A 23712-nucleotide genomic window follows, 5' to 3' on the forward strand; every position below is an offset into this window, starting at 1 on the left:
TATGTATATTACGGGCAATTTGATAATGGCCGGGCATTATGCATAATTCCCAATTTGTTCGGTCAATATGATTAATAGAAAAGAATTAATCAAATTTTCCGGTCATTATGCATATTTCCCAATGCTAAATGGTCATTTTGATAAATCATCTCATTTTAGTTCATTTTTCCGGCAATCTTAAGCCCCTTGCACAATAAGCGATAGTGGTAGCAATAGCGACAGCGACAAAGTTGCGAACAAAGGTATAGCTTTGTTGGCAACCTTGTCGCTGTCGGTATCGCTATCGCTATCGCCTATTATGCAAGAGGCTTGTTAGTGACGCGCTTTAAAAGTATTTAACTGTTTAAAGCGCGTCACTAACCTATATCTCGCTTCGCGGGGCAGAGCGACACTTTTTTCTGCCAGATTCGGTCGTTTTGTGCAAAAACGCGTCGATTAAGCCTAAGTTCAACAAAATCGGTGAGAAGGCCACTATTCTGCACATTTATCAAATAATTTATTAATTTGTCTATTATAAATTATGTTTAAACACAAAATATAAAATATTTTAGTGCATGAACTCATTGTAAGTAAGAAAGTTGAAATTATAGACAGACTGCCATTCTTTTTAGAAAGATATTTTAATATGTTAATCACATTTCCCACTTGTCTGTGGGCATCATGCATAATGACCGGTCAGTTTGATTAATTTGAACATTTTTGTTTTTATTATTCAAATGTCCCGAAAGAAGCGGAAATTATGCATAATGTCCGGATTAATCAAATTGCCCGTAACATATATATATATACGCTATATAAACTTCCTTTTGTTAAATATCAATCAATCAACTAATAATATACAATTAAAATTAATAATATTTCTGATAACAGTAGTAACACAATTAATAAAATAAATTTCGTATTTTTTTATTCATACTACAATAACTTATAATAGATAAAATTGAGAAATTCATTATTATATTAACTTAAAGATTATTTCAAAAATAAAATTTAATTTAATTAATTTAGATACATTGTACATTATATAATTAATCTAGGATTTAATATGATAGTAAATTAAAAAAATATATGCAAACATACTGCATTTGGTACAATTCTTTGGTTGTGGTGGTTCTACGACTGTTGGTGGATATTGTGGATATGGTGGATATGGTGCCACCGAACCGAACAACCATTCCCAGAATCCTTTATCATTGTTAATTCCACTTGTGCTATTCGAGTTTTCTTCCTCCACACGTATAGTAAAGTTTGACTGCAACTGTTATTTAAAACATATTGTTTTATATTATAGATTGTAATAGTTGTATTACACAGGAGTGTCACACACCAATAAAAGATACAAAACTTTTTAGATTTATTGCACCTATTAATTGCATTTGTATAAAAGTGTATATTTTAATGCAAAATATATATGAGTTTATTATTAAAATATTTAATACTAAATGTAAAAAATATGTAAAAAAGACGGTATTTAATAAATTATTCATGTAAGAATAATTCATTCTTTTTTAATTAGCAAATAAATTGCGAAGAAAATATTATAAATTTGAAAATTTCTATGCAAATTTCTCTATATAGTTCGTTTTTATATATATCTGTGTTTTTTATTGTTCAATAAATTAGTTTAAGAAATGCTTTATTGATAAATGGTAGTAAATGTGCGAAAACACTACACTATTTACACATCGACGATACCTCATTATCAACGGCGACTGTTATTGCGACTGCGACAAGTGTTAATAACAATATAAACCGAAACAGCATTATTTCTTGCACTTCAAAATCTCGCACCGCTGTGTGTTGTTTCCTACTGTGCACTGAGAAGTAAGTATCAAACCGAGCTGATCCACCACACTTCCTGCTGAGGCAGTATATACTTTCACACAAGCCGTCGATTCGGTGTCACGTCTTTATTTATACGGAATAGTGGACAAGCCGGTAGCAGAAGTGAAAATTTAGGCTAGCGGTAAATTCACCGCAAATAAATGTCGTAAGCATGTAAGAGATCTGCTAAAGTTCGCTAAAGACGGTGTATCTCTTACTCAGATAATTCCTTTTCCTCTTTCTCCCGTGATTTCTCTTCTCAGAATAAAAAAAGGGCAGAAGCGAATGTCCCAATTAAAAGTAATTTATAAAGAATAAAAAACACAAAATATATAAGCTTTTCAAAGATAAAATTTTTTTTAAATTCTTTTTAAATATTTTTTGTAAATTGTTTTTGAAAAATAAAATTACTACATATATTTTTAAAAATTAATTTTTATTTTTTATCAAAATTTCTTGTATTTTATTATAAAATAAGCATATTATTTGTAATGAATGTTTTAAGAGACATAAATACATTAGACAAGAATTCTGTTATGGAATTGTCAATGCATTTTTACAGATAAAATAAAATGTAGTAATTGTAAATTATATAGGACAAATTAAATATGTTAAAAAACAGTTTTTAAATACAGTATTATAAAAATTAGTGTTTTTTGTACGTACACGATTAAATTTATATTACCATATGAATAGAGAGTCATACATTATACATCTTACTTTCGAAGTCGTATATTTGAAAGTTTAATGAGTCTCATTGCAATTTGTGCATTCTGATTTAAAGATACGCTTTTACAAATCTTTAGCATTATGATATAAGCGTTTGTCATGTTGTATAAAGTGATACATCCATAATATTCCAAGTGACATGAAAAACGACAGTTCGTTTGGCAGGTTCCTGTCTTTATCTTTATCGGCACTGCTCCGTCTGATCCGATTTATCATAACTTCGATTATTGCTGAACAAACAAGATAAGATGCGCGGCAGGGCAACAGATTGTACACCACCTGTAACCCGTGACAGTGGGTCAAGGTATATAGGTAACGAGACCCTCATGCGGGCGAGACGCATTACCTTATTGTCTCGATGTACGTCTAACTTTATCAGAAGCCTTGCTTTATTTTCATTTATCTTCAGGGTTAGATTAAATCTGCGATGTAATCTCTTCGCAGGCACAAATTTAGTGTCACAGATAATATTAAAGGTCGATTACACGTAATTTCTAAGCAGAGTTTAAGGTAGCAAAGATAAAAGAAAAGCCCCAAAAACCATTAAGATGTGATAAAAAAGGCAAATTCTTTCTGATTATATTAAGTTGGTTAATTAAATAACACACATATACAAGCGCGCACACATACATACACGGGAAAAGTATTAGAGAAGAAAAAGTATTTATACAAGAATATTAATCAATGAGGAAAATTTTATTCGCCAGTGGATAAATAACGGTATAAGAATTCTTTGACTATAACTGGCAATTTAATTAAAAAGTCAACACGACGTTTTGACTCTAATTCGAGTCCTTTTCAAGTGTATAAATATTCTTACAGAGCAATTTATTCGTCACGACAATGTGCCTGCATGTCAGATATAATGAATGCTTATGCGTTGTAAAGAGATAGAACATGGTCAAATATTAAAAAAGTAAAAATCGATTGTGTCAGGAGACACGTCTGCACTCCTCGGTAACGGACAACACAATGAGTGTGAAAAGGATGCGATTTAGAGTCGAAACGTCGTGTTAACTTTTTAATTAAATTGCCAGTTATAGTCAAAGAATTCTTATACCGTTAAGAATATTAATAATGTCACGCTACATATTCAATTGCAATTTTAAAATCGTATACATATTTTAAAATTGCGATTTTAAATATAAACGTAATTTTCATGCACGTCAACATAGCTAATATCTTAGAAAATATTTAAAAATTTACTTTAACGTTCTTTTTCATCTCTAATTATCTCAAAGATATGGGTCCGACCCAGTTTCCTAAAATATTTTGTATACATATGACAAGCAAGATAAATAAAAAATGCAAGATAAAAAGTTAAATTCGAGGTATACTCTTATCGCGCGCGTATCATGTATGTGTATGGCTGCGGTCCACTTGACGCTACAAATGCTTCGAAGCATTCCTCTTCTCTTTTCTTTCAATGAAGAAAGAAGGACCGCAGCCTATATCTGTTAGTTAACAAGAAAAGAAATGATTATAATTCTCGAAAATTTAACGAGTTCAGCGTAATTAAACAGTTCGATTCTTTAATAATTTACAAACGTGTTATTTGTTATTTGGGCTTCGCCTCGGATTCCACTGCATTGATTCACATTGACTAATGATTATACGCGAGCCATGTAACTTGCGACACACATAAGTAAAAATAAAATTATCTGTAAGTCAAATTACAAAATATGATGTGTTACCCGCCTTGAAAACGTGTGAATATAAATAAACAATGCGGAATCAGTTCAGTTTTATTCATGTTGTAAAAATTGCACTGTTAATTGAAAATCTTTTTGTATGCATTTTTACATTGCAAATCAGGTGTTTGTTGCACAAATCTCTATATAGCCCTTATTCCAGATGACTAGAAATCCTTGAAAAGCCGCAAACGTTTTATTAGCTCACGGACTCATCACATTTTTATGATTTGTAACCGCAATCTTAATAGTCCGAGGAAATTGTATAAACTTCTTCCTTTCATGTCATAGATTTGTTCTAGCTCAATGAAATTGATGACAAGGACAAATCATTATTACACTGACCCTGGTTACTATAACCGCAATAGCATCCTATGATGTTTAGCAAATATTAGGAACTTCTAAGAAGCCGCAAACGTTTTATTTGATTGCGGACTCGTCACATTTTTTATTCTAACTGCAAATATTAGAAACTTCTAGAGAAACTTTCAATATAATATGTTTATATCAGTCATATTTAATTCAAAATAATTATCACAACACTATTTACTCTTTCATGACATAATTCACGTTATAAAATTGTATCATATAGTATAACAGATTTATAAACTAATGAATTTTTTTTAATTACTTCCCTGATTACTTCTCTTAGCATACATATTTGACTGACCACTGAGTTTATTATCGTACGCATACCACATCAGAAGATGGTTTCAGCCGTGCATAATAACGATTAGTCTTCACACCAGACGCTCGCACGTGAAGATCACATCGCAAATCACTTTCTTCGAGAAAGAAAAGTGCAACCAATTTCATAAATATGTATTCGAAGAACGTGTCTTACGGAATAATAATAACAAAAATAAAAATTCGATATTTCAGCGACTCTTTGCGTGTGGCATAACGAGCGAAATTCTTGCAATTAATTACTTTGCTCGTGAAATTTATCAAGATGATTTATCACCACCTATCAAAATCACCATCATTATCATCATCAACGTTGTCGTCGTCATTATTGCTGACACTGTCGTCGTAGTTATCATACCGCAACAATGAATCGGAACGGCCATGGGGCGCGGTGGCATTCGCGTTCATTCGCTGACGAAATTGACATTGATCCAGTCTCGGTGGATCCCTGAAATGAAGGGTCGCTGCGAGAGGAGGTGGACCGGGTTGACATTGGACGTTCGTGGTGGCCGGATGGTCGATTGCGCCATAAGCCGTCGCGCTTGTACGTACGCGCGCAAACTCTCATTGTGCTCGTACCTGCGGCGGTACTTGTGCAGGTGAGACAACGGGCGCGTACACCGACCGCCCGGGTGATTTAAAGGCTGTCACATGCAACATCTGCCAATGCAAACGCACCACTCAAGGTTGACGATCCCCACCCGAGACACGCGGCTGGGCTTTTTCGTTAGTTATAATTTACTATAAAACGGCAAAACGACCGAGATACCTTTAGACTTTTCACGCTACGGATGTAAGCACGTGCGCGGGCCCGAAATTTCGCGACGAAACAAGTTTACCGATTGGCACGGATTACTTACCGGCAACCGCACGGCATGGACGGTTACGCAAGAACGAGATACATTTTTGTGCTATTTTTATGCCTGGGCTGCTGTTATGCATTGCCTCGTGTGGTAAGTTTAAATAATCAATTATATAGATGGCTTACGTTTATGATCGAGAAGACGCTAATAAAAGTAGCAATAATATAATATCCCGTTTTCATTAGTCTAAATTTACATTTAAACAACTTGACAGAACCATAATATAAGAGTCAATAAGAGTCAAAAAGATATTAACGTATAACGTAACAAGATGTTAACATATAACATATATTAACATAATTAGTTTGAACAAATCATTAATTTTTAATTATATTCTTTTTATAATTATATCAAGTATCTCAAGCTTTATATATTGATGTACTACGTGTTATATATTTATGTATTATGTCAGTCAAATTAATTAAAAAATAATTTAAAAACTACTTGCTTAATCATTAATAAAGAATAGGTTATTTAAGGTTCTTTAATATATTTTATTTAATATCTTTTAATATTGCTTTTTAATATATCTTATTTTTATGTTTTCTCTAAATTTCTGCAAAAACACAAACAGTTCAAAAATAATGCATTTCTTTTCGAAAATGTTATGCACAAAATATCGTTAAAAAATATTTTTGTACAATAATTTCCTAATAGAGAAATAATCATGTATATACACACGGGTTTTTTCATAGCCTTTTTTAATGTCAATTATACATCGATCAGTCTTATTACCTAAATTTGCAGAAAATAACATGTAGAATTAGTATAATGTTGAAATATCTATTTATATAATCTTTTCTTTATAGATATTATCGAACAATAGACGGAATTTTCCTACCTCAAATGCTCAAGTGCACTATAACATCACGAATGCTGAAGTTGATTATCGTCCGACAATAGATGAGGTGTCTTATGTCGATTTTGATTCGCTTACGTTCCCTTCTAAAAAGCCGAATGTTTGCAATGATTGCGGTAAATAAAAGCATTTGAGCTAATGTACCTGATCATCATTTGGGAATCTATGCAAGAAACATTGCAAGACCATTATAAAAATCTTAAATTTTTTACATTCTTATATTGGCTACATTCGGAAACTTCATTCGGGTGCACACTAGCGTCGTTCTGTCCTTGTTCAATTTTTAGTAAGTAACAAAGACAGAACGATGCTGGTGTGCATTCGAGTGAAGTTTCCAAACGCAGCCATTGTAGCAATAATAGATGCAAACAATCATGCATATTTTAATCTCAATTGATAGAAAAATATACATGTATAATAATTTATTCCTACTAAAATAAATAATATAATACATATATTTATTTTTTATATATATGCATAAAAGTGTAATAACTGCGATTTAATATTCTTTAAATGTAAATTAATGGAACTAGCTATAAATATAATAAATGTATAAATAGAACACATATTCTACACATAATAGTGTTACAAAATTATTTATAATTGTATGGAAGTAAAATTATGCCATTTTCTTCTTTGCACAATTTTACACATAATGTTACGATTTGCATAGATTAAATAATAATTTTTTTTTTTCGTAATCTTGTTTCACTATGTAAATTTGGAAATATTAAAAAGTACACCTGATGAATATGACTAAATGAGGTTAATAATTCTTTTCAATAGTGCGCAAACTTAATTTATTGTGAATAATTAGAAAGCATGTCGAATAACCTTGCTTCAATCATATTGATTATTGGTTAGTCAAATTATACGCTTGTATTAATGCGTTACAGTTTGCGGGCTTGGGAGAAAGACGAGAATTGTTGGCGGCAATGTGACCAGCGTTTATGATTATCCCTGGTTAGTAAGCATGAGTAAAAAAGGGACATTTTACTGTGCTGGAAGTATAATATCACGAAAGCATATACTTACTGCGGCTCACTGTTTGCAAGGGTACGTGTGAAGCAATTACAAATCGCAAATAATTATAAGTTTGCGGATTATACATATTTAATTCCAGAGTTATAACATACTTACATTGTTAAAATAATTTTTAGATTTGACATTAGAACTATTAAACTTGTTTTGATGGATAGCGATCGATCCTCAGTAGGCAGCAATGCTATAGTTCGACGTATTAAATCGGCAGTCATTCACGAAAATTTCCATAGTTACACTTTTAATAATGATATTGCAATCATAGAGATGGATGAACCCGTATCTGTGAATGGCATTGTACGAACAGCATGTTTACCAGAAGACAGTAAGTTATTTCCAATACTAATAAAATATACTTTTTTAAAATATCAGTAAGATATGTAGACAGTTTTAGAAAAATTTAATATTTATGTTTCATTGATTGAAATAATACATTATAAACTATTACGTACAAGTATGTGTGTGCATGTGAGTATCTACATGTATTGCCATTTTATATGTTTATTTGTGAATCATATCTAAATTACGATATTAATAATCTGCAATATAATATTCAATATATACATATAAATATCGCTATATCCCATGTGTTCCGAGTTCCGATATTCACTACCACTACCAGTACTGAAAATCTATAGTTTGCGTCACGTATACTATAGATTTTCAATACTGGCAGTGAATATCGGAACACACTCATTGTTAAAAATCTTCATTGAATAAGTTTTGAATTTATCATACGTCTCTAAATTCAAGTTGAAATTTTAGATAACGCTTAAGATAACGCTTAAAAATTTAGATAACGAGTTCTGTTCCAATAGAATCCATGTTGATGCAATCGGCCATAGAAGATATTAGAATTATAAAATTACAGACGTGATTGATTACACCGGAGCCATCGCTACCGTAGTCGGATGGGGTCGAACAGGGGAGACTAAGCCGGTAAGTGACGAATTACGAAAGGTTAATCTGCCAATCTTATCGCAAGAGGAATGCGATCAAGCTGGATACGCGAAAAATCGCATCACCGAAAATATGTTTTGTGCCGGCTACATAATACATCCGGAGGGAGCGGTAGAAGGACGGGACGCTTGTTTCGTAAGTGTTAGCCAGAGTTCAAAATAAATATAAATAATTGATATTTTTTGATAAGAAATACTATATTCATGAAGAAAAATATACATGCGTATGTGTGTGTGTGTAAATTATTTGTAATATTAGCAAAAGATTATTGTCTTTAAGTTTTTATTAATAGAAATTCTAAAATATTCAATATTGTACATAAATTAATATGTAGCTCAATTTTGTTATCTCATTATTGTATTAACTATCAATACAGTAAACTATAATTTAAATCCAATTTCAAAAAATTAAATATATCACTTTTTTTATATTACTCTGTGTTTCTACACTGGAAAAAAAATTTCTGCATTTTAGTAAATATTAGTTTGCATACAACTGTGACTCCATTTACTAAAATAAAGAAAATTTTCCTCTTTATTAGTACATTTTTTCTCAGTGAATACACATATTCTAAAAAAAAAAAAATTTTCTTTATTTTAGTAAATGGAGTCACAGTTGTATGCAAACTGATATTTACTAAAATGCAGAAATTTTTTTTTCTCAGTGTATATATATATTTTTATTTTTATTTTTATTTTTATTTTAAGGGCGATAGCGGTGGCCCTTTACATGTTAAAGGAATTTATGGACAGCTCGAAGTAGTAGGTATGTATAAATGTATAGTAGTAGGTAATAATAAACTAAAATCTTATTTTACTTGTAACTTTAAATTTTTTAAATTTAATTTTAAAATTAAAATAATTTTTTTTTTATATTTAAACAGAGAAATGCATTTCTCTGATATAACAGCTAAATAAAGTATAATATAAGTCAATCGTAGAAAAATAAAGCGTGGAACCGTAACAAGGTGTTGGTGTTCATATATTCTGTACTTAAGTAAAGAATTAACGAATTGTAATGTACACGCTGTACATATACATGTATTCCAACTAGACTGCGCACCGATTATTTGTCGGACTTGAAACACTTTGTTACGGCTCCACGTTCCATTTTTCTACAATTTATTTCTAATCTTATGAGCCTTTCTATAAAAAAAATAACAAGGAGTTTCAAGTCCGACAAATAATAGGCGCGGTCTACTAAGTTGGAGTGCATGTATATGTACAGCGTGTACATTACAATTATTTATTTAAATTAATTTTTTACTTAAGTATAGAATATATGAACACCAACATCTTGTTACGGCTCCATTTTTCTACGATTGATTTCTAATCTTATGAGCCTTTATTATTATATATATAATATAAGTATGTTTTTCCATTTATTCAGGTATCGTTTCTTGGGGACGTGGATGTGGAAGACCCAATTTTCCTGGAATATTTACTAAATTGACGAATTACATCGGATGGCTTAAAGATCACTTAGATGACGAATGTGTTTGTCCTCCACCACATCGACAATAAAATAAATTTGTTACCTATTGTTATGTTGATATGTATCGCGCGGATGTAATTGTCAGAAGAATAGTAAGTGTAATTTTATTTCAATATTTATTTGATCATTAAGTTTACGAAAGGAATAGAAAATAATAGAGAATAAAATGTTGTCGTTCTTTTAATTTCATACTTCAGTTTAATTATAAATATGTAATTTATCTTATATGTCTAAAAATGTCTTTATATTTTACAAGTTTTTCGTATTAGATACTGTATAAACATATAAAAATTATGTCCAGCTATTTTTCTATAGAATAATCACAATACATTATTGTACATTTTCGTGCTATTAATTTATTATAACTATTAATATACATACACACACACACACACATATATATATATATAAATATATATAATGTTACATGCATCTAGTCCAATGTATATAATAAAATATTTATGTACTGCGATATTAATTGTGCTACAAATGTCTTGTAAAGTTAGAAAATGTGTAGTAAGGAAAACGTAATTAATTTTTATTTCTTCAATGTATTGTACATAAAAGTGTCAGAATTACAAATAATGTATTTTAAAATAGTATTTAGTTCAAAAGACATCTTGTATGTTCGCTCCCCTCCTTTCCTCTTCTTCTTATCTTATATAACTCTATTTAAATAAAAAAACCTGTAAAACAATTTAATGTAGGAGCTCTAAATTGCACATGCTCCTTTTAAGGAGGTTCTACAGGTACTCTCTAGTCAGTTGAGAGATGAAGAGAAAATCTTCAAATTCGTCGATTCTAAGTATTCATAAAATATTTTCGTGAATTTTGATGACGTTAGAGCTTATATCATACCCATATTAGTCGAAGCGAGGAATAATTAAAAATATCGTGTAAGTGCTGCTTTGACTCTGGCGGCTTATAATGGAAGAAAATGTGGTAACGTCGCGAACTTGACAGTTCTGCTCATATGACCGTGGTTATTTCACAATTTCACATAATTCTAGAGCGAGTACTTCTCCGTAAGCGCTCGTAAACGTTAGGTGCTTAAGTTTGAGGTGCTGTCATACTGTGGTGCTGTACGCTGTACTGGCTGTACACTTTTCGCGCGGGTGCAGTCGCTGCGACATTGCCAAATCTCCCTTGTTATTCGAAGCACGCTACGTGAACTGTGATATGGCCTGTTTCAATAGCCAATATCACAAAATTTTACGCGATAACCCTTGTTTTTCTCGATATTTCTGAAAAGGTTAGATTAAGATCTATAAGAGCTCCGTTTTTTGAATCTTTGGTAGGTCGCCTTTATATAATTAATATCTCGTTTCCTGTCTCCAAGAGCCCCTCTGCCATATGTAGCTTATGTTAAAAACTGTGATTTCAAAATTCATTTTTGCAAATTTTTACACGGTAACCGATGCTAAAATTTTTCGAGCACTTTTTTCGCATCTCAATTTATACGTCCATAAAGTTTTTTCCAATTTTTAGATACATCCATTATCTGTAGAACCTCCTTAATGTAGGGGTTACTATTTTATAGTTATTATTGCTATAATATTAGTAAATATAACCTTATACTGAGAAAAAAATAGTTGCAGTTATCAAACTTCACTATTTTTAATTGTCCTTATCGGATTATCACAGTGTGACGTCTGTAATTTTTTTTGATATTAGGTTTTTTTTACCTTTATCGAGAAGAAATGTTATGTCGTATCATTATCGAGAGATTAAAAATTTCAAAACACATCTTCTTTACTACAAGTGTTTATTACAGTGGTTTACTACAATTCTAAAAATTATTTGTAAAGAAACTTTTACTATATAATAAAATAGTTCTTATTCACATTATAATAAAAGTTCTCGAATATTATCATTATTGGCTACGTTTACACCCAGCGACCTGATCACGGTTTGACATATATTGGCTGCGTTCGGGGAGCGCGCTATTAGCGCTATTGCATCGTTCTATCTTTATCGCTCATCAGGTGTAAAACAAGGATAGAATAAGCAAATAGCGCTAATAGCGCGCTCCCCGAACGCAGCCAAGTAGGTCTAGTCATCATTCGTTTACACCGAAATAGACCTAAAAATTGACGGGATCGTATTTGGGGTCGCCCTGAATTGCAGCGAATCCGAACAAGCAAATAAAAGCTTTTCAGACGCGTCGCGCATGATCGCGCGTTACATCGCAAATGATAACGGGCCTATTTCAGGTCGGGTCACTAAAATACGCGGCTTAACCTGAAGCCAGTTCCGGTCGCCTATCAAGTGTTTACAGCAGGCGGCCTAAATAATTTAGGTCAAATTTGAAATATAGGCCGCGGCCTAAATTCAGGGTGTAAACGTAGCCATTGCGTAACAACACCATGTTATATGAATATTATACCAAATATGTATATACTTGTTTATTTATCACTTTATACCTTATATGTTTTCACTTCATATGTTATATAAATATAACATACAATATCTTTAAGGCGGGTCGCGCATACCAGAGCGACATGCAATACATATCGTGAGACAATTTTTCTGCACATCAAAGTGTTATTTTATCATTTGTTGTAGTACAGTCGTGATAAATTTTTTAAGTAAATAAAACGTAGTTACGGCTTATTTATGAGATAAAGAAAACGAAAATATTGGGTACATCTCTAGAATTTTCATAATGTGCATCATAGTTCTGCAATGGTGTCAAAAGAGCTTGCAACGGATTTCCACGCAAGGCCCATAATGTCACATTCTTGCTGTACTCTCTTAATATATAAACATGAATTCCATAAACATGTTCTTCAATTGCTTTTATAAATTTAATTAACACTGGGTCTCCCTTCATCCTTGCACTATGGGACATTGCGCGGGACGATTTGTTAAATAAAATCTAATCACATGAGACATGTATATGCTACTTATTTTAGGCGGGCTGCATACCCGAGCGACGTGCGATAAATATCTTATAAAATCTTGAAAGAAACTGTTGTATACTTTAAACATTAGTGCTGATCTACAACCTTGTTTTAAAGGGTATTTAAGCCGTAAAAAATTGACCAATCACAGTGGAATGTGAGGAGAATACTCGACTGTGATTTCTTATCCGTGTCCGACAGCGTGAAATTACAGGTACTCGCATGTGTGCCGGTCTGTCTGCATATGGTGCACATTAAAGCGACGGCAACGGTCGCGTCCTGTTCCATAACCGGGTAGCAAAAATGGTTGAAGAAGTCATCGGTCTCCGAGAACAACTTCTCGCAGCTGCAGCAGATCAAATAGCACGAACCCTTGAAGACGTTGTAGAAATCCTCCACCGAGGAGAACGCCATCTCTAGAACGCTGTACTTCTTCAACCTTAAATGGTACGACAGCCTCTCCGCCTGGCCGAACATGCCCAGGTAAACTTTTCTCGTGATGTTGAAGTTGCACACTGGAATGTGAGGAGAATACTCGACTGTGATTGGTCAATTTCTTACGGCTTAAAGCTTAAAAGGAAAGCAAGGTTGTAGATCAGCACTTAAAGAACGAAAGTTGTATATTTTAAACATAAAATAAGGAACCTGGTAAAATACGGTATAGTACCTATATTCGTAAATCGAAAAGAATAAGAGAACTCTCTTTTCACTCTTTTTGCGGATACACGATCGGTCTCGCTGTTGCATGAACTTGGCGCGAGATAATCGTGTCTCTTGGGTTGCATTCGGGGAGTGCGCTATCAGTGCTATTGCATCATTCTATCTTTATCGCTCATTAGGTGTAAAACAAGGATAGAATAAGCAAATAGCGCTAATAGCGCGCAACCCCGAATTTAGCCTTAATCACAAAGTAAGACAAGAGAAGACAAAGTGCAAAAAAATGCAGCATGAATGGCATAACGGTCTTATTTTATCTTGCGCACTATTAGCGCCATTCGCTTATTCTATCCTTGTTTTACACCTAATAAGCGATAAGGATAGAATGATGCAATAACGCTAATAATGCACTCCCCGAATGCAACCCAAGAAACACGATCACCTCGCGCCAAAAGTTTATGCAACAGCGAGGCTGATCATGTGTTTCTCTGCAAAAAGAGTGAAAAAATTATTTCTTTCTTTTTGGTTTATACGAATATATTATTTCGTATCTTACTAAGCTTTTCATTTATTTAAAATATACAACTTTTGTTCTTTAATATATAAAATAAACAACAGTTTTTTCAAAGATTTATTACAGTTTTTTTTTATTTATTACATTTATAACAGTTTTTTTGCAAAAAGTTAAATTTAATATATACAATAGCTTCTTACAGGGATTTAAAGTATACAATAATTTTGTCCAATCATTTTTATGTATGACAGTATTTTTCATATGCAATAATGTTTCTTGATCCCTTTTTTGTATCTTTAAAAAAAAATGAGTCACGTTATATGATTTCATTTGACGTGAGTTCTTAATTTCCCGGAAAACAAAGTTCTTGGGCATCCCCACTTGATACCGTGAAGTATATAAGCTTGCTCAGATATCACCGCAGCACATTGCACATTAAACCACAGTGGTGAAGTGGGGAAAGTCAGAGATGGGAAGTCCAAAAGACTACATTGCATCTAACAAACTACAAAAGTCTAAAATATTGCCTCTAATCGACGAGTTTAGTGAAGATTTAAAGGATGTACGTGGAAAGTGTATGGACATTGGTTGTGGTCCTGGAGATATAACAAAAGATTTTTTGTTGCCAAATCTTGGCTCAGATGTACAAATAATTGGTAAAAGAATAATAAATTATAGAAATGTAAAAGCAAATCAACATTATAAATAATTATTTAATTCACTAATTTCGCATTTCGTGAAGGTACGGATATTTCGGAGAGCATGATCAAATATGCGAATAAAACATTTAATGACAAAAAACGTCTCCACTTCGAAGTATTGGATATTCAAACTAAAAATCTACCTGAGAAATATATTTCTGAATTTAATCATATATTTTCGTTTCACACTTTGCAATGGTGCAATGACATTCGGTAAGCAAGATATTATATAAAATATAATTAAAACTAAAATGTATTTCAACCCTTGTTGATAAAAAAGCCTTATTACTAAACTTTTTAAACAATGTAAATTAATTTTTTCTTGCAAACGTATTGTGCATGTGTGCTTCACTTTTTGAATAAAACAAGTGTTTTAAATTTATGCACAATATTATTTTACATTTTGACGTCTTTTTTGTTCATAATATTTCTTCACACACACATTTCTATAATATATGATAATATAATAGCATAATTTGAAAAAACGAGAAATACACATAAAAGTGAAAAATATATGAATATATCACATGTTTTTTAGAAAAATGCATTTAAAAAATATACTATTAACAAATCTACATATATAAAATAGAATGTCTGTATGTATGTATGTATGTTCTTTATACACTCTTAAACTATTCGACCGAATATTTACCAAAAGTATATAAAATAGGGGTAGAATTTTCCGGGGAGTGTTATAGAGTGTATAGTTGTTCGTTATCGATTTTTTTTAGAACCGGTATCCGAAATTTTTCCAATTTTTCGGGAATTAATTGACCGAATCTTAAAAAATTGTATACAAAATAGGGGTAGAATTTCCCAGGGAGTGCCATAAACTGTATAGTTTTTCGTTACCGATTTTTTGGGGAATTGGTATTCGAACTGATAAAGGAATTTTTTTCGATTAAGGATATTAAAACACAAATGAAGTCGTTTGAAGAAAAACGACTCTCGGGAAGCCCGGGTAACCAGCTAGTATTTTAATAAAAGTACGCGTTTTAATAAAATTAATTACATTTATTTGCTTTATTTAACAGACAAGCCTTTAAGAATATATATCAAATGTTACAACCCAATGGAACTATACTTTTGTATATAGTAGCATCTCATGATGTATATGAAGTTCTCAGAATTTTGGAGCGGGACATCCGCTTCGCACAATATATACCGGTATACATATTTTCAAATTTTAATTGATATTTGATTTGCTTTCTCATTATTTATTTTTATTACATGCTTTATTACTTTGTAATTTTTGCACTATAAATGGTTAATTATTATTTTTATGTTTACATAGGATATAATGAAAAACATTTCTCCGTTTCAAGATTCAAACGATGCTCGCAAAGACTTAAAAGAATTACTTCAAAGTATCGGATTTACAATTCACCATTGCAGTCTTCGGGAGACGAGCTATTGTGAAGAAAAATTGAGACAGTTTTTAGGTAAGTCATAGTAAAAATATGCAAGAAGTAATAATTTTAAAACATTATTATAAATTATGTATACGTTAATTTTATAATCATACGTATATTATTTTAACAGACTCGATAATATCCCTCTTAACATTTCTTGAAGACATGCCACAAGATCTGATGGAAGAATTCAAGAATACATTTATAAATGAATATGTAAGAAGAAAAATTAAATATAAATCAATATATAATAATCAGGAACTTACATTGGATTTATATAAAGTATTAGTAGTTTACGCACAAAAGATATAATAATCTATAACAATTGCGTAAACATATATGCAGTCCTATAATAAAAAAACTAGAAGACAGAATTTTTGTAGCACTAGTTCTTGTATCATCAGATACTATGATTAATAAATAATTATTAATTAATAAATAGTTAATAATTTATTCCACATCTTTTATCTAGATTGATATATGCATCTGAAATCAAATTACTTGCAGCAAATAAAATGATTACATACCGTGGGTAATACCAGTTTCTTAGAAAGGACATTTTGTATTGTCAATAATTATGTACAATAGAACTTATATTTATGAATAAAAAATTATAATAACTAATATAAAAATTTATGTAAATTAAAATTGCGTAAAGATACACGGTGCGATCTTGCTGCGCGTATATTTGGCGCGAGACATTATATATCGTGTCTCTTAGAAAATAATCTTATCAGAAAAAAATTGCAAAATTAATTGTAAATTCATACTTTGAAATAATTACTTTAATTATGTAAACATAAATTTTAGTAAAAATATAGGTACTTAATCGTATGCGTACATTGTTATGTAAGTAAAATAATGTACAAGGATAAAAGCTATTTAATATTATAATATGTCATTAGACTCGTGAAAATGTCAACAAATTAATAAACGGCTTACATTAGATTTATATAAAAAGTTATTAGTTTATGCACAAAAGATATAGTAGTCTGTAACAATTGCATAAACATATATGCAGTCATATAATAAAAAATCTATAGATGACATTAAAATTTTTGTAGCACTAATTGCATTAACAGATACTTATGATTAATAAATAATTATTAATTAATAAATAGTTATCTAATAATTTATTCCACATCTTATATCTAGATTGATATATGCATTTGAAATTAAATTTTAAAATATAAAACTTTTTATACACGATAATCACAATGTGCATTTGTATGTGTGTGAGAATTTCTTACATATTGTTTGACAAAAAACTTTATAATATGATTTATCCAAATGTAAAATTTAATTTATGTATTATATATTTCTAAAGTATTGGGTTGATTTATAAATAAGATCTGTGTAACTTATCAAACTGGATTTTTATATTTAAAAAACGTTAAAACAATATAAGTACTGATTCATAAATGATACACGTATAATTACTTATTGCAGTAGATAAAATAATTACATACCGCGGGTAATACCGGTTTCTCAGAAAGGACATATTTTGTATTCAGTAATTATGTACAACAGAACTTATTTATAAATCAAAAATTATAATAACTAATATAAAAATTGATGTAAATTAAAATTGCGTAAAGATAGGAGAGCTTGGGGCACAGTGGCTCAAGGGGCACATTGGATCATTGGTTATAACTACGCTACTATCAGTTCTAGAAACTTGCTCTTTAAGCACATAGATTATGGTTTGTGTCACTACTTGTCAAACCAGTGATACGCTACCGATAGGTGTGACAGAGGTCCTGTAGTAAAATAAGTAGAAAACTTTTTTTCAATATTGTATTTGTTTTGTACTTTTGTATTATTTTTGTGTGAATTCTAATATAGTTTAGCATTTTTAGTGTCTTTACAGATTTGTTTATAAGGGCGTGTACGTGAATTCGCCAGATATTTCATACAGACGTTACACGTTTAGACGTAAGACAATTTTGCTGCACACAGCGATAAGACATTTATCATTTGTCGTAGTACTGTTGCAATGAGTTCTGTAAGCGAAAAAAACGTTATGGCTTAACTGGTTTTTGAGATAAAGAAAGAGAAAAAGAAGATATTGCGTACTATAGAATTTCCGTAATGTGCATCATAGTTCTGCAATGGTGTCAAAAGAACTTGCAATGGATTTCCATGCAATGTATAATTCCATAAACATGAATGTTTTTCGACTGGTATTATAAATTTAACTAAAAACACTGGGTCTCCCTTCATCCTTGCACTATATATACGGGACATCGTGCGACGATTTGTTAAATAAAGATTAATCATGTAAGACATATGCATACTACTTATTTTAGGCGAACTGCATACCAGAGCGACGTGCGATAAATATCTTGTAAAATATATATCTCTTGAAGCGTATGAAATGCATTGTTTATCTTAAATACCCGCACACTTGCGCGACTGCGACATCTGTCTTACACGATATTTGTATTACATATAAGATTTAAGTATAGTACACATGTCTCATGCGATTAATGGCCCGTAGCAAGGATGAAGGAAGACCCAGTGTCTTTAGTCAAATTTATAAATTAAAAACATCCATGTTTATGAAATTATACATTTAAAAAATCAAAAAGACACAGTAGCAACTGTGCCGCAACCAACTACGTAGAACTACAAATCTCAATTGTCACTATTTCATGGCACTATCTCACTTGTTCTACGTCTTTAAAGTATTCAACGAAGGACAGTTGACGTAGCCCTACGATGTTCTCGCAGCGACTTCTCGCGAAATAAAGTATTCTCTGCTTTAACAAAAAGAGTTTAATTTATCAACAATTTATTGCTTTAAATGTTGTGTTTTGATAAAGCAGCAACTTTCACGCGAAACGAGATATTCTCTACTTAAAAAAAAAGACGTAATATTGGTCGTTTATGCCTCTCGATACTCAAAATACTCAAATGCTATATTTTTGAAACTTTTTTTGTTAATAACTTTTTAACGAATAACGACCGCCGGCTAAAAACTTCTGAAGGTCACTCAAGAGGATGACCTTGACAACATATGTCAAGGTCCAGGTCATTGGCAAGTGGGGTCTTTTTATGCATAATTACCCTTATCTTATCTTATCTTGAACAAAATCCTTTACTTCAACCAATCTTATCTTCTTCTCTCATCTTACTTTTTAATGAAAAAAACACGGTCACACGTCTCGCACAAAATTCATGCAACAGCGAGACCGATCGTGTGTTTCTCCGCAAAAAGAGTGAAAGAGTTGTTTCATTTTTTTTGGTTTACGAATATATTATTTCGTATCTTACTAGGCTTCTCATTTATTTAAAATATACAACCTTTGTTCTTTAATGTATAGAATATACGACAGTTTTTTTCAAAGATTTATTCTTATTTAACGTTATTTTCTAATATTCTGAAACCTTTTGTAGATAGAATATTCAACAGTTTTTTTGCAAAGAGTTAAATTTAATATACGCAATAGCTTCTTCCAAAGATTTTAGAGAATACAATAATATTGTCCAATCATTTTTATGTATAACAGTATTTTTCATATGTTCAATAATATTCCAACAAGCGTGTGTATTTAGCGCCTTTTTCGTAACTTTTTTTTTAAGACGAGTCTTAAAAAGATATGATTTCATTTGACGTGAATCCTTAATTTCCTGAAAGATAAACAAAATTCAATAGGGAGAGAGGCAATCGGAGCCACGCGCAATAATTATTGCGAAATCAATATATAGTCAATAAGATAAAATATATTAGTTAATACATATTCGGACGTTTCGACACTTTCTTTGTGTCATCTTCAGCGTGTAAACAAAATTAATATACATGAAAATTACAAAATAATGCATTTTTCAGCCTGCGTGTAATAATAATGATCCGTTCACTCGAGTTATCGAGATCTCAACATCTCGGGTACTCGCAACCCGTCGCGTCGCGTAAAAGAGTCACGGTCGGTCTCGCTCTGCGTATACTTGGCGCGAGACACTACCGTGTCTCTTGATAAACTAACAAGCTTGTAAGTATAGGCTATTCTGATTAAATCAAATAGGGGATAGTGAAAGGCAATCGGAGCCAGGCGTGGTAATTATTGCGCAATCAATAATTAATAATTAATAAGCGTGGCCCCGATTGCCTCTCTCACTATTTCCTATTTGATTTATTCAGAAAAGCCTGTACTTATTGTTAGTTTATCATAAAAAGAATTCTTGAGCATGCCTACTTGATACCGTGAAGTATATAAGCTTGCTCAGATATCACCGCAGCACATTGCACATTAAACCACAGTGCTGCACAGAAGTGGGGAAAGTCAAAGATGGGAAGTCCAAGAGACTACAGTACATCTAACAAAGTACAAAAGTGTAAAATATTGCCTATAATCGAAGAGTTTAGTGAAAATTTAAAGGGTATATGTGGAAAGTGTATGGACGTTGGTTGTGGTCCTGGAGATATAACAAAAGATTTTTTGTTACCAAGTCTTGATTCAAATGCACAAATAATTGGTAAGAGAATAATAAATTATAGAAATGTAATAACAAATCAACATTATAGTAATTATTTAATTCTCTGATTTCGCGTTTCGTGAAGGTACGGATATTTCGGAAAGCATGATCAAATATGCGAATAAAACACTTAGCGATGAAAAACGGCTCCACTTTGAAGTATTGGATATTCAAACTAAAAATTTACCTAAGAAATATATTTCTGAATTTGATCATATATTTTCGTTTCACACTTTGCAATGGTGCAATGACATTCGGTAAGCAATATATAAAATATAATTAAGGCTAAAATGTATTTCCCTTATTGATAAACAAGCCTTTTATTAAGGCTTTTTAAATTTTTTAAACAAGTGTAAATTAATTTTTTCTTGCAATCATATTGTGCATGTGTGCTTCACTTTTTGAACAGAACAAGTGTTCCGTTGAATTTATATAATATGACACATTTCCATAATATAATATAACTAGCTAATTACCCGGGTTTCTTCTTCTATTTCTTCTATTTATTCAAAATAACCTCGATAGCATACTAACGCGAGCGTCGCGAGTTAATCTCGATGGTATACTAACATTACTGACGCGAGTGAAAACAGTAAAAACAGTGCAAGCTCAGTCAAAAGTTTTACACAGATAAGTAGAGTTTTCCGTACATTATCGTATTGCAGTGGGACCATTATTTTTGACTAATACTGTCGCGATACAGCTACCTTAATCAAAAAAATTCCTTTATCAGGCAATTGCTTATCAGGAATCCTTTATATTCATTTGCAAAGAATCCTTTATATCCTCGAAAAATTAATTAAATTTTTGAACCGGTTTTAAAAAAAATAAATTGTTTTCAAAAAATAATACACGTCGTGGCAATTAAACCCATCCTTGAAAAATTAATAAAACCAGTTTTAACTAAATCGATAAATCGGTAGATTAATGTAAAAGCATTCCCCGGAAAATTCTACCCCTGTTTCATGTATAATTCTTTAAGATTCGGTCAATTATTTCCTGAAAAATTAAAAAAATTAGAAAAATTGGCTTCCAGAAAATCGGTAACAAAAAACTATACACATGATGGCACTCCACGGAACATTCTACCCCTATCTCATGTATTCCACTTTAAAATTTAGTCCACTAATGAATGAATAATTAAGCAAACATACATACACACCAATCCACAAAAAGCTATAAATTGAAAAATATCACTTTCTTATCAAATAAAGTTCAATTCCGTCGTATACAATTTTTTAAGATTCACTCAATTATTTCCCGAAAAATTGGAAAAATTTCGTAACCGATTTTCAAAAAGATCGGTAACGAAAAATTATATACTTTATAGCACTCCCCGAGAAATTCTATCCCTGTTTTAGATACAATTCTTTAAGATTCGATCAATTATTTCCCGAATAATTGAAAAAATTTTGGATACCGGTTCCCAAAAAGATCGGTAACAAAAAACTATACACTCTATAACACTCCCCGGAAAATTCTACCCCTATTTTATATACTTTTGGTAAAAATTCGGTCGAATAGTTTAAGAGTGAGAACAGACATACAGACATTCTATTATATATATATATATATATATATATATATATATAGATAGCATAATTTGAAAAACGAGCAATAGACATAAAAATACAAAATATATAAATATATTATATGTTTTTATATAATTTCATTAAAAAATGTCCTGATATATTAAAAAATATTTTAATAAAAGTATAGTTTTTTTTAAATTAATTTATACATTTATTTGTTTTATTTAACAGACAAGCCTTTAGGAATATGTATCAAATGCTACGACCCAATGGAACTATACTTTTATATATAATAGCATCTCATGATCTGTGTGAAGTTTACAAAATTTTGGAGCAAAACATCCGCTTTGCGCAATATATACCGGTAAATATATTATTAAATTTTAATTAATATTTCATTTGCTTTCTCATTATTTATTTCTAATACATGTTTTGTTATTTTATTACTCTTGCACTATACATTGTTAATTATTATTTTGATGTTTATATAGGATACGATGAAAAACATTTTTCCGTTTCATGGGTCAAATAATGCTCGCAAAGACTTAAAAGAATTACTTCAAAGTGTCGGATTTACAATTCACCATTGCAGTCTTCGGGATGCGAGCTATTCTGAAGAAAAATTGAGACAGTTTTTGAGTAAGTCATAGTAAAAATATGCAAGAAGTAATAATTTTAAAACATTATTATAAAGTATGTATACGTTAATTTTATAATCATACGTATATTATTTTAACAGACTCGATAATATCCCTCTTAACATTTCTTGAAGACATGCCACAAAATCTGATGGAAGAATTCAAGAATACACTTACATGTGAATTTCTAAAAAAAAAAATTGACTATAAATCAATATATAATAATCAGGAACTTACATTGGATTTATATGAAGTATTAGTAGTTTACGCACAAAAGATATAATAATCTATAACAATTGCGTAAACATATATGCAGTCATATAATAAAAAAACTAGAAGACAGAATTTTTGTAGCACTAGTTCTTGTATCATCAGATACTTGTATTATCAGATACTATAATTAATAAATAATTATTAATTAATAAATAGTTACTAATTTATTCCACATCTTTTATCTAGATTGATATATGCATCTGAAATCAATTTACTTGCAGCAGATAAAATAATTACATACCGTGGGTAATACCAGTTTCTTAGAAAGGACATTTTGTATTGTCAGTAATTATGTACAATAGAACTTATATTTATAAATAAAAAATTATAATAACTAATATAAAAAGTTATATAAATTAAAATCGCGTAAAGATACACGGTGCGGTCTCGCTGCGCGTATACTTGGCGTGAGACACTATATATCGTGTCTCTTAGAAGATGATCTTATAAAAAAAAAA

General features: G+C 31.0%; 3 protein-coding genes across 5 annotated transcripts in view; 2 read left to right on the forward strand and 1 right to left on the reverse strand.

Annotated features, from left to right (window-relative positions):
- The window catches only part of LOC112455709 (trypsin-1-like), a 3591-nt gene extending 1827 nt beyond the window's left edge, over positions 1-1764 (reverse strand). The window contains exons 1-2 of the mRNA XM_025017813.1: positions 1696-1764; positions 1081-1258 (exon numbers count right to left, since the gene is read on the reverse strand). Of these exons, the coding sequence (XP_024873581.1) occupies positions 1081-1258; positions 1696-1764 (247 nt within the window). The remainder of the gene's footprint in view (positions 1-1080; positions 1259-1695) is intronic.
- Positions 1765-5749: 3985 nt separating this feature from the next.
- Positions 5750-15140, forward strand: LOC112455696 (trypsin 3A1-like). 2 transcript variants are annotated; one of them, XM_025017803.1, is made up of 8 exons: positions 5750-5884; positions 6604-6769; positions 7550-7709; positions 7814-8019; positions 8566-8789; positions 9362-9419; positions 14669-14878; positions 14965-15140. In XM_025017803.1, the coding sequence occupies exons 1-8, from the start codon at positions 5807-5809 to the stop codon at positions 15138-15140; spliced, it is 1278 nt and encodes a 425-aa protein (XP_024873571.1). In that variant the 5' UTR covers positions 5750-5806. The 2 variants fall into 2 exon arrangements, with proteins under 2 accessions (XP_024873571.1, XP_024873562.1); XM_025017794.1 differs by lacking the exons at positions 14669-14878; positions 14965-15140 and adding an exon at positions 10044-10314.
- A 5171-nt stretch (positions 15141-20311) lies between these two features.
- LOC112455719 (juvenile hormone acid O-methyltransferase-like) lies at positions 20312-23371 on the forward strand. 2 transcript variants are annotated; one of them, XM_025017848.1, is made up of 6 exons: positions 20312-20327; positions 20513-20811; positions 20897-21068; positions 22575-22707; positions 22835-22982; positions 23083-23371. In XM_025017848.1, exons 2-6 carry the CDS (start codon positions 20625-20627, stop codon positions 23262-23264), a joined length of 822 nt encoding a protein of 273 aa, XP_024873616.1. In that variant the 5' UTR covers positions 20312-20327; positions 20513-20624; the 3' UTR covers positions 23265-23371. The 2 variants fall into 2 exon arrangements, with proteins under 2 accessions (XP_024873616.1, XP_024873605.1); XM_025017837.1 differs by lacking the exon at positions 20312-20327 and having other exon boundaries at positions 20442-20811.
- Positions 23372-23712: the final 341 nt, after the last annotated feature.

This window comes from Temnothorax curvispinosus, unplaced genomic scaffold (genome assembly GCF_003070985.1).
Source record: "Temnothorax curvispinosus isolate PA1 unplaced genomic scaffold, ASM307098v1 QBEX01000525.1, whole genome shotgun sequence".
In the NCBI taxonomy this organism is placed as follows: Eukaryota; Metazoa; Arthropoda; class Insecta; order Hymenoptera; family Formicidae; genus Temnothorax; species Temnothorax curvispinosus.

Bases quoted from the DNA above. Each gene is read 5' to 3' on its own strand.
- LOC112455696 (XM_025017803.1), top strand. From the start codon at position 5,807: ATGGACGGTTACGCAAGAACGAGATACATTTTTGTGCTATTTTTATGC. The intron at 5,885-6,603 runs GTAAGTTTAAAT...TTTTCTTTATAG, and splicing joins GTTATGCATTGCCTCGTGTG to ATATTATCGAACAATAGACG. The intron at 8,020-8,565 runs GTAAGTTATTTC...ATAAAATTACAG, and splicing joins AGCATGTTTACCAGAAGACA to ACGTGATTGATTACACCGGA.
- LOC112455719 (XM_025017848.1), top strand. From the start codon at position 20,625: ATGGGAAGTCCAAGAGACTACAGTACATCTAACAAAGTACAAAAGTGT. The intron at 22,708-22,834 runs GTAAATATATTA...ATGTTTATATAG, and splicing joins GCTTTGCGCAATATATACCG to GATACGATGAAAAACATTTT. The intron at 22,983-23,082 runs GTAAGTCATAGT...TTATTTTAACAG, and splicing joins AAAATTGAGACAGTTTTTGA to ACTCGATAATATCCCTCTTA.